Here is a 13,345-nt window from a genome sequence, read left to right as displayed (position 1 = left end):
GAACCATCAAGGACTACATTGACACCCTTGCTCCAGCCTTGGCCAATTTCTGCAATCACTCCTTTGCCACTGGAACTTTCCCCTCCCCCTTAAGCACTCTCATGTGCACAACCCTTCTAAAGAAGCCCTTGGCCGATCCTTCCTCTCCGGCTAACTATCACCCTATCTCCATGTTAGGCAGAATCCCGTGCAGTGCCCTTTGGGGACCATTACACACGATTAAGACTACAGGTGGCAATACAAGTTTTACCTTTGGTGCAAGCCTGTACTACTATGTCAGAGTGGTAGCAGTGGCGGAGCAGCCAGGCTTATCTCAAGAGTATACGAGCAGTAGCAGAGATTACACAAAGGGACCACCATTACTGTGACTCAAGCAAACACTGACTCAAGGTTTCAGGTAGAAAAATATAAGTACATTTATTTTTAAACCATCTGTTATAAACAGAACACTTCTATTAAACTTCAATAAAAACCACATGTTAAATATACTACAACTAACCAATTCACTTTGTACAGTAAGTCTCAAGGTAAGTACCCTGTGTTTGAATGAACCGGTGTTATGACCAAAACACATTACCGCGAATACGATTGCGATCACTTTTTGACAGTTCGGTCTACTAAACAAACGTGTATCCGTGACATGAATTGCTACCGGGGCAAAAAAACACTTAGCACCTGAGATACCCAGAGGGAGTTGGAGGCAAAAATCACAGGCAATATATTGGTTAGGCAGGCAGAATCAAGAAACACTCAGAGACAGGAGGTCAAAAGTCAAAGGGCCAGAGCCAGGGTCGAAAGACACCGGGGCCAGTTGCCGAAGATCACACGGTCAGACAGTTCACGATTCAAGCCAAAAGTAATTTGATATTGTCAATGTTCGGAAGCAAAAGTTATAAGAAGGAGGGAAGACAAGGGCAAGCCTTGGAAATGAAGAAAAAGGGATTCACCCAGTTTCCTCGAGTAGAGCACAGTACCTTGTACCAATGGTGCAGCTGGTGCCCTGGCAGTTGTTCCTGTTGGTTTCCCGCAGACCCACGATTCCTGGAGCTTCATTGTGAAGGAGGATGTCTGAAGGGGGTCTGCACCACGCAGGGATGAAGCCGGCAGCAGCGACAAGGAATAAAAGGTGGGCTCCTTAAAAACAGGAGAGGCTCTTCAGGTGGCTATCCGGACCACTACAGCAGTGTGCAGCGATTTCGACCACGGAAGAGGATCCTCTGGCTGTAGAAGATGAGCTGGTTATCCCCACCAAGCTCAAGGGAAGAAGACTCCGGACTGGATCTTCTCTGAGTCGTTGAAGGGCAGATAACTTAGGACTGCAGCAGGGCTTCACTGGGACGGGGTAGTTGCAGCAACCGTCGTTCTCTCCGCTTCTCTTCGGTTCCTTGTAGTTCCAGTGGTGACTCTCTGACTTCTAGCCCAAGAGACCTGCCTTTTATTCGGAAAACCCCCATTCACACAGCCTGGCTGTCAATCACACAGCAGGGGGGTTGTCCAGCCCGGACAACTACCCTGGCCAATCATGACAAAGTGCGACCTGGGTTTCTTAGGATACCCTGTGCAGGGGGTGACTACACCCCTCCCTCACATTCAGCCCACCTAGACACCCAGGCGCATTGAGGAGGGCTTCTGAGCAGAAGCCCGCCAAAAGACAGTGAACAAAGAAGGCGAACCTAGTTTGCCGCGCAAAGTAAAACACAAGAAGGACTTTAACAAAAAGAAATGGCGAATAAACCCAACCGGAGCCAAACGAAAGACGATTTGGTCAAGCGGGTTTATGTTCCCGGCTAATATAATAGCCAAGAACAGTACCACGTTTATCTAATATAATCGCAGTAGAAAAGTTAGGGTAGATACCACTGCCACCAGCCAAGTCTAAATGTTAAAAGAGCGAAACAATGCTCTAGGATAAAAAAGGATACAAGTTAACCCTTTCCAGTACTCCATGGAAGATGGGGTGTACTGGATCTGTGGTAGATTGACTATTGTTAATGGTAACTTTACCCTTTCCCGGGGGATGGTAGTCGCCTCAGAAATGGAGTCGAGGGAAGTCTCAAAGAAGGGGGCTACTGAAGTGGTATACTTCAGAGTCCACAATCACAAAAACAGAGAGAAACACATAGCAAAACACAGGTAAGAGTGGGGGAAAAGCACTCACTCTTACCAAGTGGAAAAAAATAAACTCCAGAAGTCCAGCAAAGATGCTGGGGGACTCACTAGGTGAGGGAAATCAGCCATAGATGAGAATTCTCCCCAACACTCCATCACTCCTTTCTTGGGCAAACTCTTGGAAAAGCTGGCCATCTCCCAGCTTAATGTACATACTGAATCCGTTGGTTGCCTCCCTGACCACCAGTCTGGCTTGAGAGCTGCCAGACGCACGGACACTGCTCTCCTGAACACCCACTCTGGGCCCTTTTCATGCTCCTTCATGTGAGGCTAAGAACTTTGGTGTCATCTTGACTCCACCCTCTCCTTCTCTCCTCACATCTCTGATGTCTCTTAGCAGTCAAACTACCAGCTGCACCTCCTCAGAGGTATTCTTCCTTTTCTCACTTTCCCCCAGAAGCTCCCTGTCTCCAGAGCTGTGGTCCTCTTAAGGTTGGACTACTACAACAGACTCTTTCTAAATCTTCCTGCCTCTACTCTTGTTATGTTATGTTATAGTTAGTTTTTTGTACCGGAGTACAGCGCAACCAACACCTAAAGGAAACCTGGTGCTATGACTGACAACATAGGAATCACAAAGAAAATAATTTTAAACAGTAGAGTTTTTAGAGCTTTCCTAAATTATAAATGACCAGACACTGCACGAAAGGCGGCAGGGAGAGCATTCCACAGAATGGCAGCTTTGACTGAAAAAGAACAGCCTCCAGTCCTTGCACGACGGACTCTAGGGATAGGCAAAAGAGAGCAGACCCCAGACCGAAGCGCAAGGGCAGGAACATAGGGTCGAATATTTTGCTGTAAGTACTCTGTACCAGCATCATAAAAGGCCCTATGCACTAAGCATAAAAATTTAAAATGAACACGCCGAGCCGCTGGCAGTCAGTGAGGGAACTTAAGAACTGGTGAGATATTTTCCCAATAGGGAATACCAGTGGCAAGACGGGAAGCAGAATTTTGGAGAACCTGCAGGCGCTGTGTCAGATAGTCTGGCTGAGCCAAATATAAAGAATTACAGTAGTCTATCCTGCTGAGGACCAATGCAGAGACCACTGGGGCTCGCAAGTAGGAAGGAATAAATTGGAGGATCTTCCTAAGTATTTTCAATTGAAAATGACCAGCCTGGCAGACCGAGCCAACCTGAGGAGCCATAGACAGAGACGCAGACATTTTGACACCTAAGTTCTTAACCACCGGGCCTACAGCAGGAAAAGAGCCGAAAAAGGGGGGCCAGAAAGATGGCGTCCAAAGACAGGAAGCAGTAGGAGAACCCACAACCATGACCCCTGTCTTGTTTCCATTCAGTGTGAGCCAATCTTAGCTTCCCATGGCCGATAGGCGATCCTGCAACTCAGTGGACGGTCTGGATAAAGAAGATCCAGCCGAACCAAGATCTGAGTATCATCAGCATACGAGTAGCATCTAAAGCCGTGGGCACGGATAAGAGCGATCAGAGGCTGAATGTTGATGTGAAAAAGAGTGGGAGACAGGGCCGAGCCATGAAGGATCCCACACACCAGAGCAGAGCCCACAGAAAGGAAGGGTTGAAGCAGAAGGTGCTGAGAGCAGTCAGAAAGAAAAGAGTGAAACCAGGCAAGAACTGGTCCTGACATGCCAGCTGCTGAAAGACGATTGATCATGATGGAGTGATCGATGGTATCAAAAGCGGCCAAGAAATCCAAGAGGACCAATGCCGCCACTCCACCCTGATCAACAATGCACGTAAGGTCATCAAGACGAGACCAGAACGGTCTCAGTGCCCTGGCCAGGTATGAAACCCAACTGGAAAGCATCGCGCAGAGATGTAGATTCACAGAACCGCACCAATTGTGGGGACACCATGGATTTGAGCAACTTCATACTAAAAGGTAGAAGAGAGTTGGGGTGAAAGTTAGCAAGAACTAAAGGATCCAGAGTTGGTTTAAGAAGGGGGATCACTGTAGCGCATTTAAGTACATAAGGAATAGTCCCTGTTGAACAGGAATGATTGACTGCAGATATAAAATGAGACAGAATCAGAGGGAGAATATCCCTCACCACAAACAGTGGAAGAGCATCAATAGGAGAGGCTGATGTCATTCTAGTGACTGCTATCGTAAGATCAGCAGCCATATAAAAAAAAAGGGAAAGAGTCCCATGAGGCAGCAGTAAAGGCATGATCCCCAAAGATAGATCAGCAGGGAGACCCGGCCTACCGGTCGAAGAATTCCAATCAGCCGAGATAAGATCCTGGAGATTGTCAATTTTACAAATGAAAATTTCTGCCACGGAATCACAACGTTCTTGAGATGTAGGTATAGAGTCATCAGAAGATTCTCTAGCCGACAAAGAATGGACCACCCTGAAGAGCTCTTAAGGCTATGCGATAGAATTTATAATTTGAGAGGTTAAATACTTTTGTTTGGCTTGCTTGATAGCCAAATGATATAGGGAGGTGATAGCACAAAAGATGGTCCGGTCACCAATGGAATAAGAGGAACGCTATTAGCGTTCTGCTTACCTACGTTTAAGGCAAAGAATCTTTAGGCCCTCCTTGAGCCATGGTTGAGAAGGCCGTCTACAGGTATGAATCTCTATCAGGGGAGCAAGCAGATCAGCCGTGGTGGTGAAAATGTTGGATAAGGCACCAAAATCTATAGGAGATACAACACTGCAGCTGGTATTTATATGCACAGCAATCAAAGAAGTGTCGACTGTACGCCAGTTCCGCTTCTTAATCCTCGGTTTATCCAAGACTAGAGGGTGGTTAAAATAGTCCAATACAAAAGGAATGACAAAATGATCAGACCAAGTAATGCATAAGGGGATAGAGGCCGTCAGAAAGTCATGTTTTGCAAAAACCAAATCGAGGCTATTACCCAAGACGTGGGTCGGCTCAGTAACAAACTGCAGCAATAGAAGATCCTCCATCGCAGTAATGAATTTAGTGGCTATCCGACGGATTATTGCACTTAAAATTAAAGTCACCAGCAACAATCATATCCGAGTATTGTAGCTGAAGAGATGCCACAAGATCCGTGAAAGAACCAACAACGTTTGCGTCATATCCAGGGGGGCGATAGACTGTAAGAAAATAAATAGTCTTAGAGGCATAAAGAGTCATACAAATGAAAAGTGCCTCAGCTCTGCAAAGGGAAGGCAGAGGTATCATAGTGGATGCAAATATAGACTTATAGATAAAGGCAAGGCCACCACCAGGGTGGCTAGCTGCACGATCAGCCCTCAGAACATCATAACCAGCGGGGAGCATAGCAACCACAGCTGGTCCAGAAGACACAGAAAGTCAAGTTTCGCTACCAAGCAAACAATCGGGCTTGAGGTCAGATAATAGGTCAAAGCAGTCAGCAGTGTGAGCAACAAGGGATCTGGCATTACATAACAAGCTGTTCAAGCAATACGGTTTAAACACTAATCCAGAAGCAATAACAGCAGGTTTGCATACAAAGCCAGGAGGCCAGCAAGTGTCAGGAGGATCTAAAGCAATAAATAGTTCCCGCCTTTTGAGAGCGGCAGCAAATCCATTAATAGAAGAAGAGGAGTCCAGTCCCTGCGACCCTGCCGGGGCCCGGATAGCCACTGACGGGCTTGCATTAAGCATGCATTTGGCTTGCAATAGGCGTGCCCGCTGCGCTCGTACGTTGTGCTGCCGGAAGGGCCAGAACATAAATGCCGATTCAGAACAGACCATGTGACCTCAAGATGCGCGGCAATGGAAGAGAGATCAAAGTCTCCCCGCATATAAAGCAAACTATACTAGGCACTTTTGGAAAGCCATAATCAGGCAGTAAAATAGCAAATGAAGTCAAACAAGCATTTAAGAAATAAAATTCTCAGAGATACATATGTAGCCGTCTTTGACCTTTTACAACTTATCCAGAACAGGACTGCAAGACTTGTCCTTGGCCTCAAGCCCAGGCATTGTATCTCTCCACCTCTGAAATCTCTGCACTGGCTCCCCGTGGCTGCAAGAATCAACTTTAAGACCCTCTGCATCATCCACAAGGCTTTCTGGGGCCTGAGACCACTCTACCTCCAACTTCCTCTTCCAAAACATCTTCCTTCTCAAGCTCTCTGCTCATTCACCTCCAACTCTGAGGGTCAGACGCTTCTCCAAGCAGAGAGTTGCGGGCAGATCTATCTCCTCGGCTGGAGCCTCCCTCTGGAACAGCCAGAGGGAGGCTGGCTGTTCTAACAACCTCTAATTCTAACAACCTCTTCTCTCAAACTTGAGCAGAATCAACTCAGGTTCCGGAAGCAACTCGAAAACCTTCCTCTTCGCTTCCGCCTTCTCTCTTCCTCTCCCATGCTGATGACCCATCTGTTCCACGCACTAGTCACCTGGCCACCCTCTGAACTTGGGCCCAGGTCCCCGCTTGTCCAGTTGCACCTCGTACTGCCTCTCACTTGTGGTCTGTAACTGTAACCCTACAGTCCCCCCTCTCTGCGCTTAAGAGCCACCCATTGGCTGCACTTTCTTTCACCTGCAATGAGCCACCAGCTGGCTGCACTTTTGATTATCTGCACTTCTGCACCCCCTCCCCCTTGACACTTCTCCCCATCCATTTCCCCGCGTGATCTGAATGACACAAGGCCTAGTAAGAGCATTGTTTTGTCCTCCCTGTTAACCCCCTTGTCTTGTCGCGCCTAGAAACACTTATGTACAGGCGTGTTATAAATGCCATATCATATCATATCCCAAATGAGCTCTAAGAAGTCCATTGATACAGAGAGGGAAGAGGTGTGTGGAAGAGTTCCAAACGTATTGCAGCCTCTGCAGTAGGAATTGAGGGATGATTAGACCTACGGCACTGCCATATCCCAGTGGGCAGAAGAGAGCAGCTTCCATTCCTCAAACCTGCAGGGATATCATTTTCTTAAGTGTTCTCCAGTGACAGAGACACTTTTTAGACACTGCATTCACCTGCAAAACCAGTTTTAGCAGTTTATCGTGCCGACCCCTACATGCATCAAACCATTTCAGTATTCATTAATGTCCAGAGAACTAGCATGTGTGCAGATACCCACACTTGGAGAGATTAATTTCCATCGGGAAAGATCTGTAGTGATGGCCTGAGAAGGTTTTAATTTTATGACACTGCCATGTTCCCATAGAGAATACTATCTGGCCAGCGTTCTGTGCTTTGCGGTCACTACAGTAAAAGTGACTTACTTTTCTTTACCTATGACAGGACATGTTGGGAACTGAAAAGCAGAAAACTGTGGCTGAGTTTGAAGGAATGCGGCAACTCCTGAAGGAACAAGAGCGGGCGATACTGGGGAGACTGGAGGAGATGGAGAGGAGGATTACTATCGCTGAGAAGGTGCAAGTAGCCAAATTATCCCAGCAAATCTCTACCCTCAGCGCCCCGATAACCGAGATAGAGAAGAGGTATCTGCAGCCAGCGGAGGGACTCCTGAAGGTGAGACACTGCATGACAGAGTACACTGAAACAGTGATAATGGGGTAGAGAGGAGTGTGAGCAGGGAGCGGAGGAACTCCTGAAGGCGAGACACTGCATGACCGAGTACACTGAAACAGTGATAATGGGGTAGAGAGGAGTGTGAGCAGGGAGCGGAGGAACTCCTGAAGGCGAGACACTGCATGACCGAGTACACTGAAACAGTGATAATGGGGTAGAGAGGAGTGTGAGCAGGGAGCGGAGGAACTCCTGAAGGTGAGACACTGCATGACAGAGTACACTGAAACAGTGATAATGGGGTAGAGAGGAGTGTGAGCAGGAAGCGGAGGGACTCCTGAAGGTGAGACACTGCATGACAGAGTACACTGAAACGGTGATAATGGGGTAGAGAGGAGTGTGAGCAGGGAGCGGAGGAACTCCTGAAGGCGAGACACTGCATGACAGAGTACACTGAAACAGTGATAATGGGGTAGAGAGGAGTGTGAGCAGGAAGCAGAGGGACTCCTGAAGGTGAAACACTGCATGACAGAGTACACTGAAACAGCGATAATGGGGCAGAGAGGAGTGATCAGGAAGCAGAGGGACTCCTGAAGGAGAGAGATACTGCATGACAGAGTACACTGAAACAGTGACAATGGGGTAGAGAGGAGTGTGAGCAGGAAGCAGAGGGACTCCTGAAGGTGAGACACTGCATGACAGACTACACGGAAACAGTGATAATGGGGTAGAGAGGAGTGTGAGCAGGAAGCAGAGGGACTCCTGAAGGTGAGACACTGCATGACAGAGTACACTGAAACAGTGATAATGGGGTAGAGAGGAGTGTGAGCAGGAAGCAGAGGGACACCTGAAGGTGAGACACTGCATGACAGAGTACACTGAAACAGCGATAATGGGGCAGAGAGGAGTGTGAGCAGGAAGCAGAGGGACTCCTGAAGGAGAGAGACACTGCATGACAGAGTACACTGAAACAGTGACAATGGGGTAGAGAGGAGTGTGAGCAGGAAGCAGAGGGACTCCTGAAGGTGAAACACTGCATGACAGAGTACACTGAAACAGTGATAATGGGGCAGAGAGGAGTGTGAGCAGGAAGCAGAGGGACTCCTGAAGGTGAGACACTGCATGACAGAGTACACTGAAACAGTGATAATGGGGTAGAGAGGAGTGTGAGCAGGAAGCAGAGGGACTCCTGAAGGTGAGACACTGCATGACAGAGTACACTGAAACAGTGATAATGGGGTAGAGAGGAGTGTGAGCAGGAAGCAGAGGGACTCCTGAAGGTGAGACACTGCATGACAGAGTACACTGAAACAGTGATAATGGGGTAGAGAGGAGTGTGAGCAGGAAGCAGAGGGACTTCTGAAGGTGAGAGACTGCGTGACACACAGAGCACACTAACACAGTGATAGAGAGAAAGAGAGAGAGGAGTGTGAGCAGGGAACAGATGAACTCCTGAAGGTGCGACACAAGTTTTCTTACACAGTGATAAAGAGAGAGAGAGGAGTGTGAACAGGGAGCAGAGGAACTTCTGAAGGTGAGAGACTGCGTGACACCCAAAGTTCTCTTACACAGTGATAGAGAGAGAGTGAAAGAGAGAGAGAGTGAAAGTGAGAGAGAGAGCGAGAGATAGAGAGAGAGAGAGAGAGAGAGAGAGAGAGGAGTGTGAGCAGGGAGCGGAGGAACTCCTGAAGGCGAGACACTGCATGACACTGAGTACACTGACACATAAAGAAACTTCTCTTACACAGTGATAAAGAGAGAGAGAGGAGTGTGAGCAGGGAACGGAGGAACTCCTGAAGGTGAGACACTGCATGACACACAAAGTTATCTCTATATATTATGCTTAAAAACCACACAAGTAACAATACCATAAGTGAGTAAAGTTTGCAGATGTTTTTTAAGGATCGTCCAATGTGTGTACAACTCACACTCTGATTCCTATGTCACATTACTAATGGCCTATTTCCTATTGGTATAATACAAACAACCCGACTTGTACAAGTTTCTGTCCTTTAGATACAGCGATGTAGGACATTCTTCAGGGGAAATTGACTTGTGCCGAAATTTAAAATTCTTCTTTCCTAGGGGAGAACTCTCTCTTCCCAATAATGAATCTTGGGCTTTTTCAGTTATATGTTGCAGATTCCCGATTTCTTCTTTGCTCGAGCAGGGACACAGGATTCGAGTCACTACGGTTCTGGATGCTGAGAGAAAGGATCTACAAGCATTTGACCCTATAAGGGGAGTGGAGGCTGGTACTAACTAGCACAAAGGAGGAATCATTATAGAACACTCAAGATGTTGAGCCATATCTTAGTGTAACCCTGAATGGATATAGAGAAGGGAGAGATAAGGAAACGCTAGAATACCTGAAGAAATCGGGAATCTGCAACATATAACTGAAAAAGCCCAAGATTCATTATTGGGAAGAGAGAGTTCTCCCCTAGGAAAGAAGAATTTTAAATTTCGGCACAAGTCAATTTCCCCTGAAGAATGTCCTACATCGCTGTATCTAAAGGACAGAAACTTGTACAAGTCGGGTTGTTTGTATTATACCAATAGGAAATAGGCCATTAGTAATGTGACATAGGAATCAGAGTGTGAGTTGTACACACATTGGAAGATCCTTAAAAAACATCTGCAAACTTTACTCACTTATGGTATTGTTACTTGTGTGGTTTTTAAGCATAATGTATATGTTTTATGTACGATGATCATTTTTATGATTGTTTTATGAAATTTAGAATCTTAATAAACATTTTTGTGATAATTGATACCATGTCTTGTGGGAAGAATGTTTAGTGACACCTAAGAAAATATCGGACTGTCTTTTTGTTTATAGAAGTGTATACTCACAGAGCAAGAGGTCTGTTTTATCCCTACCTGTGACTCAGTACCGTTTTGAGAATAGAGACACAAAGTTATCTTACAGAGTGATAAAGAGAGAGAGAGGAGTGTGATCAGGGAGCGGAGGAACTCCTGAAGGTGGGACACTGCGTGACACACAAAGTTCTCTTACAGAGTGATAAAGAGAGAGAGAGGAGTGTGATCAGGGAGCGGAGGAACTCCTGAAGGTGGGACACTGCGTGACACACAAAGTTCTCTTACAGAGTGATAAAGAGAGAGAGAGGAGTGTGATCAGGGAGCGGAGGAACTCCTGAAGGTGGGACACTGCGTGACACACAAAGTTCTCTTACAGAGTGATAAGGAGAGAGAGAGAGGAGTGTGATCAGGGAGTGGAGGAACTCCTGAAGGTGGGACACAGCGTGACACACAAAGTTCTCTTACAGAGTGATAAGGAGAGAGAGAGGAGTGTGATCAGGGAGTGGAGGAACTCCTGAAGGTGGGACACTGCATGACACATAGCAGGGGCAGCTTGTCCATAATGGGCGAGGGGGCATCGACACACGGGTCTTGGCCCCCTCAGACCATTATGGAGGAACCAACAGAGTAAAAATATGAGCACTGCCTGAGCTGTTTTTTTCAGCTGGGGGTGTGCTCTTTTTTCTGTCATTTAAAGTTTATTAAATCACATACAACAATGTATCCAATACAATAACTTTGAAGTCATTACATGTCTGAGTCCGAGCTCTGCAGCTTTTTCTTATTAATAAGATCGCAACTGACTCTAGCATCTCGCTGGTACAGTGCGAGTCCATAACCATCACATCTTCAAACAGTTTAAGCAAATCATATCTAAAAGCAAACGATAATACAAATTAAAACAAATACATAAAGTATACCCACAGTTATTTTTCATGATTAGAAAGTGGTGTGTGGCTTGTAGTCTATAGAGCATGCATGGACTCAGGTAAAGCAGCTTATTCTGCTTATTACAGCGCTGAGGCTTATGGGGAATGTCGGGGCTTCAGAATCACTCATGAACGTAATCAATGGGGCCCAATCCATCTGAAATTGCAACATTTCTCCCCTAATTGCCCCATCAATTTTGGATATAGCATCCACATACCACACCCAAGCCCACCCTTGCTTGATACCCGGCAGACTTTGTGATTTCCAGAGTTGCGCAGTTGCTAGACGTGCCGCTACCAGGAACAAGGTAATCCGTCTAGAGCTTCTGGCGTTCAACTTTGTAATGGTTTCCTCCATTACATTCCGAGATGTGTGTGATGATCGTGCCTTTAGCTTTTCTGAGACGGCATCAGCTGCAAGAAGTGTTGACGGTCTAGTTGTGATTACGATCACGACGTTACCACAGGAAGCAGTAGGACGTCAGGGGGACGTAGCCACGCCCACGGAAGAAGATCCGATAAAAGAATGGAGAGCGGATTTCACGTCGCGTCACTACTCGATTAGAGGTTGTCAGACGCTCCGTGAGTACGCTACAGGATCTTTTTGTATCTTTCTTTGTGCTTCTATTTTCCCTTTGGATCCTTGCAAACTTGTATCACTGTTTACCTTTTCTCCCGTATTTCGCTAGGAACTCAGCTTTGGAACGGTGACCTCTTTCGATCCTCCTTCTGTTTAAACTCATTGCCTTCCTTCATAATCCCAGTTACACAGTGTTCGGCTAGGCATAACTTGACATTAGTAGTTTATTCTTGTTTTGACAGTTGGGGGAGGGTTTGATAGGTCTATGTTGTTGGTTCATTTTCATTTAGGAAGCCGCATTTGTTTTGGGAGCCACTCTCTCTTTCCCGAGAACTACGACTCCCAGAATCCTTTTTGTCATCTTGTGCTAACTCCCCGTTCTACGGACGAGGTCGCGCAGCCTTCATCACTTGCAGGTGGAGAAACCCTTTCTTCCCTTACTTATTTCTATCTGATATTTCCTGGGGCAAACCCCGTTACTATCTACGCTTCTTCTTTCATTTCCTCATAGTATTTGAAGGCTCCAGGAACACAGACTCTTTGCTCTGCCTTCATCATTAAATGACCATTCGGTTTTAGCACTTTGGTAAGGGCAGGGGAGCTTTTTCTGTAATCTTTATTTTCCTTTTTCTGTTCTATTCTTTAGCTAATATTGTTCTTAAATTCATCTACAGCTGGGCTAATTAGAACAAGCTTTCAACATTGGTAACCAGAAAGCAGGAATTATTCCAAACATTCCAGAGGGAAGGAGAACGTTCATCCACGCTCCCCAGCAGCTCAGCTCAGGGTTTTTTCCCCCTCGAGGGTTTCCCTGGAATTCCCTTCGGGGGGTAGCCTTTGTAGTGCTGACCGCGTAGGGGGTTCCAGGAGGATCCTTTATTTCATCAGGATCAGCGCAGCCCCCATCGTGCACCTGTCTTCATTAAGACAAGGTAGGAACTATTCCCAGACTGCCTCATTTGTTTGTTTGTTGTTGATTATTAAGAAAGACCTTTTCAGGCTTTCTATAAGTTGGGTTGGTTTAGTAATTTACAGAGGTTGAAGTTACAAACTTGTAATATCGCTGAGTATCCTCATTTCCCAAGAGTAAAACCAAGGGCTCCATTTCCAACTCAAACCCACATATTTCTTTAATTTGAGCGACCACTGCCTGCCAAAATGCTTCCATTTGAGGGCATTCCCACCACATACGAAAAAAAGGATCCCATAGGTGCACTGCACCTCCAGCAGCAAGGGGAAAGAGCAGGAGTGATGTTATGCCACTGCTTAGGGCTGAGGTACCCTTGGCACAGCAGCATAAAGCTATTTTCTGTAAGGTGAACAGCTTGAGAAGTCTTGTTGGCTCTCGTCCAGATGTTGAACCACGTGAGATCATCTTTAGGTTCCCCTACATCTACCTCCCACCTGGACATATAGGTATGCAGGGATTT

General features: G+C 46.5%; 1 protein-coding gene across 1 annotated transcript in view; it reads left to right on the top strand.

The window, feature by feature from the left end:
* Positions 1-13,345, top strand: part of LOC138447908 (uncharacterized) — a 416,627-nt gene that overhangs the window by 90,969 nt on the left and 312,313 nt on the right. Inside the window, exon 4 of the mRNA XM_069604423.1 lies at positions 7,356-7,586. Within this exon, the coding sequence (XP_069460524.1) occupies positions 7,356-7,586 (231 nt within the window). The remainder of the gene's footprint in view (positions 1-7,355; positions 7,587-13,345) is intronic.

The sequence above is a fragment of the Ambystoma mexicanum genome, chromosome 3q, assembly GCF_040938575.1.
Source record: "Ambystoma mexicanum isolate Mex_15411 chromosome 3q, UKY_AmexF1_1, whole genome shotgun sequence".
Classification (NCBI taxonomy): Eukaryota; Metazoa; Chordata; class Amphibia; order Caudata; family Ambystomatidae; genus Ambystoma; species Ambystoma mexicanum.
Note: the sequence above shows the minus strand (reverse complement) of the source record. Positions and strands in the feature narration are given on the sequence as shown.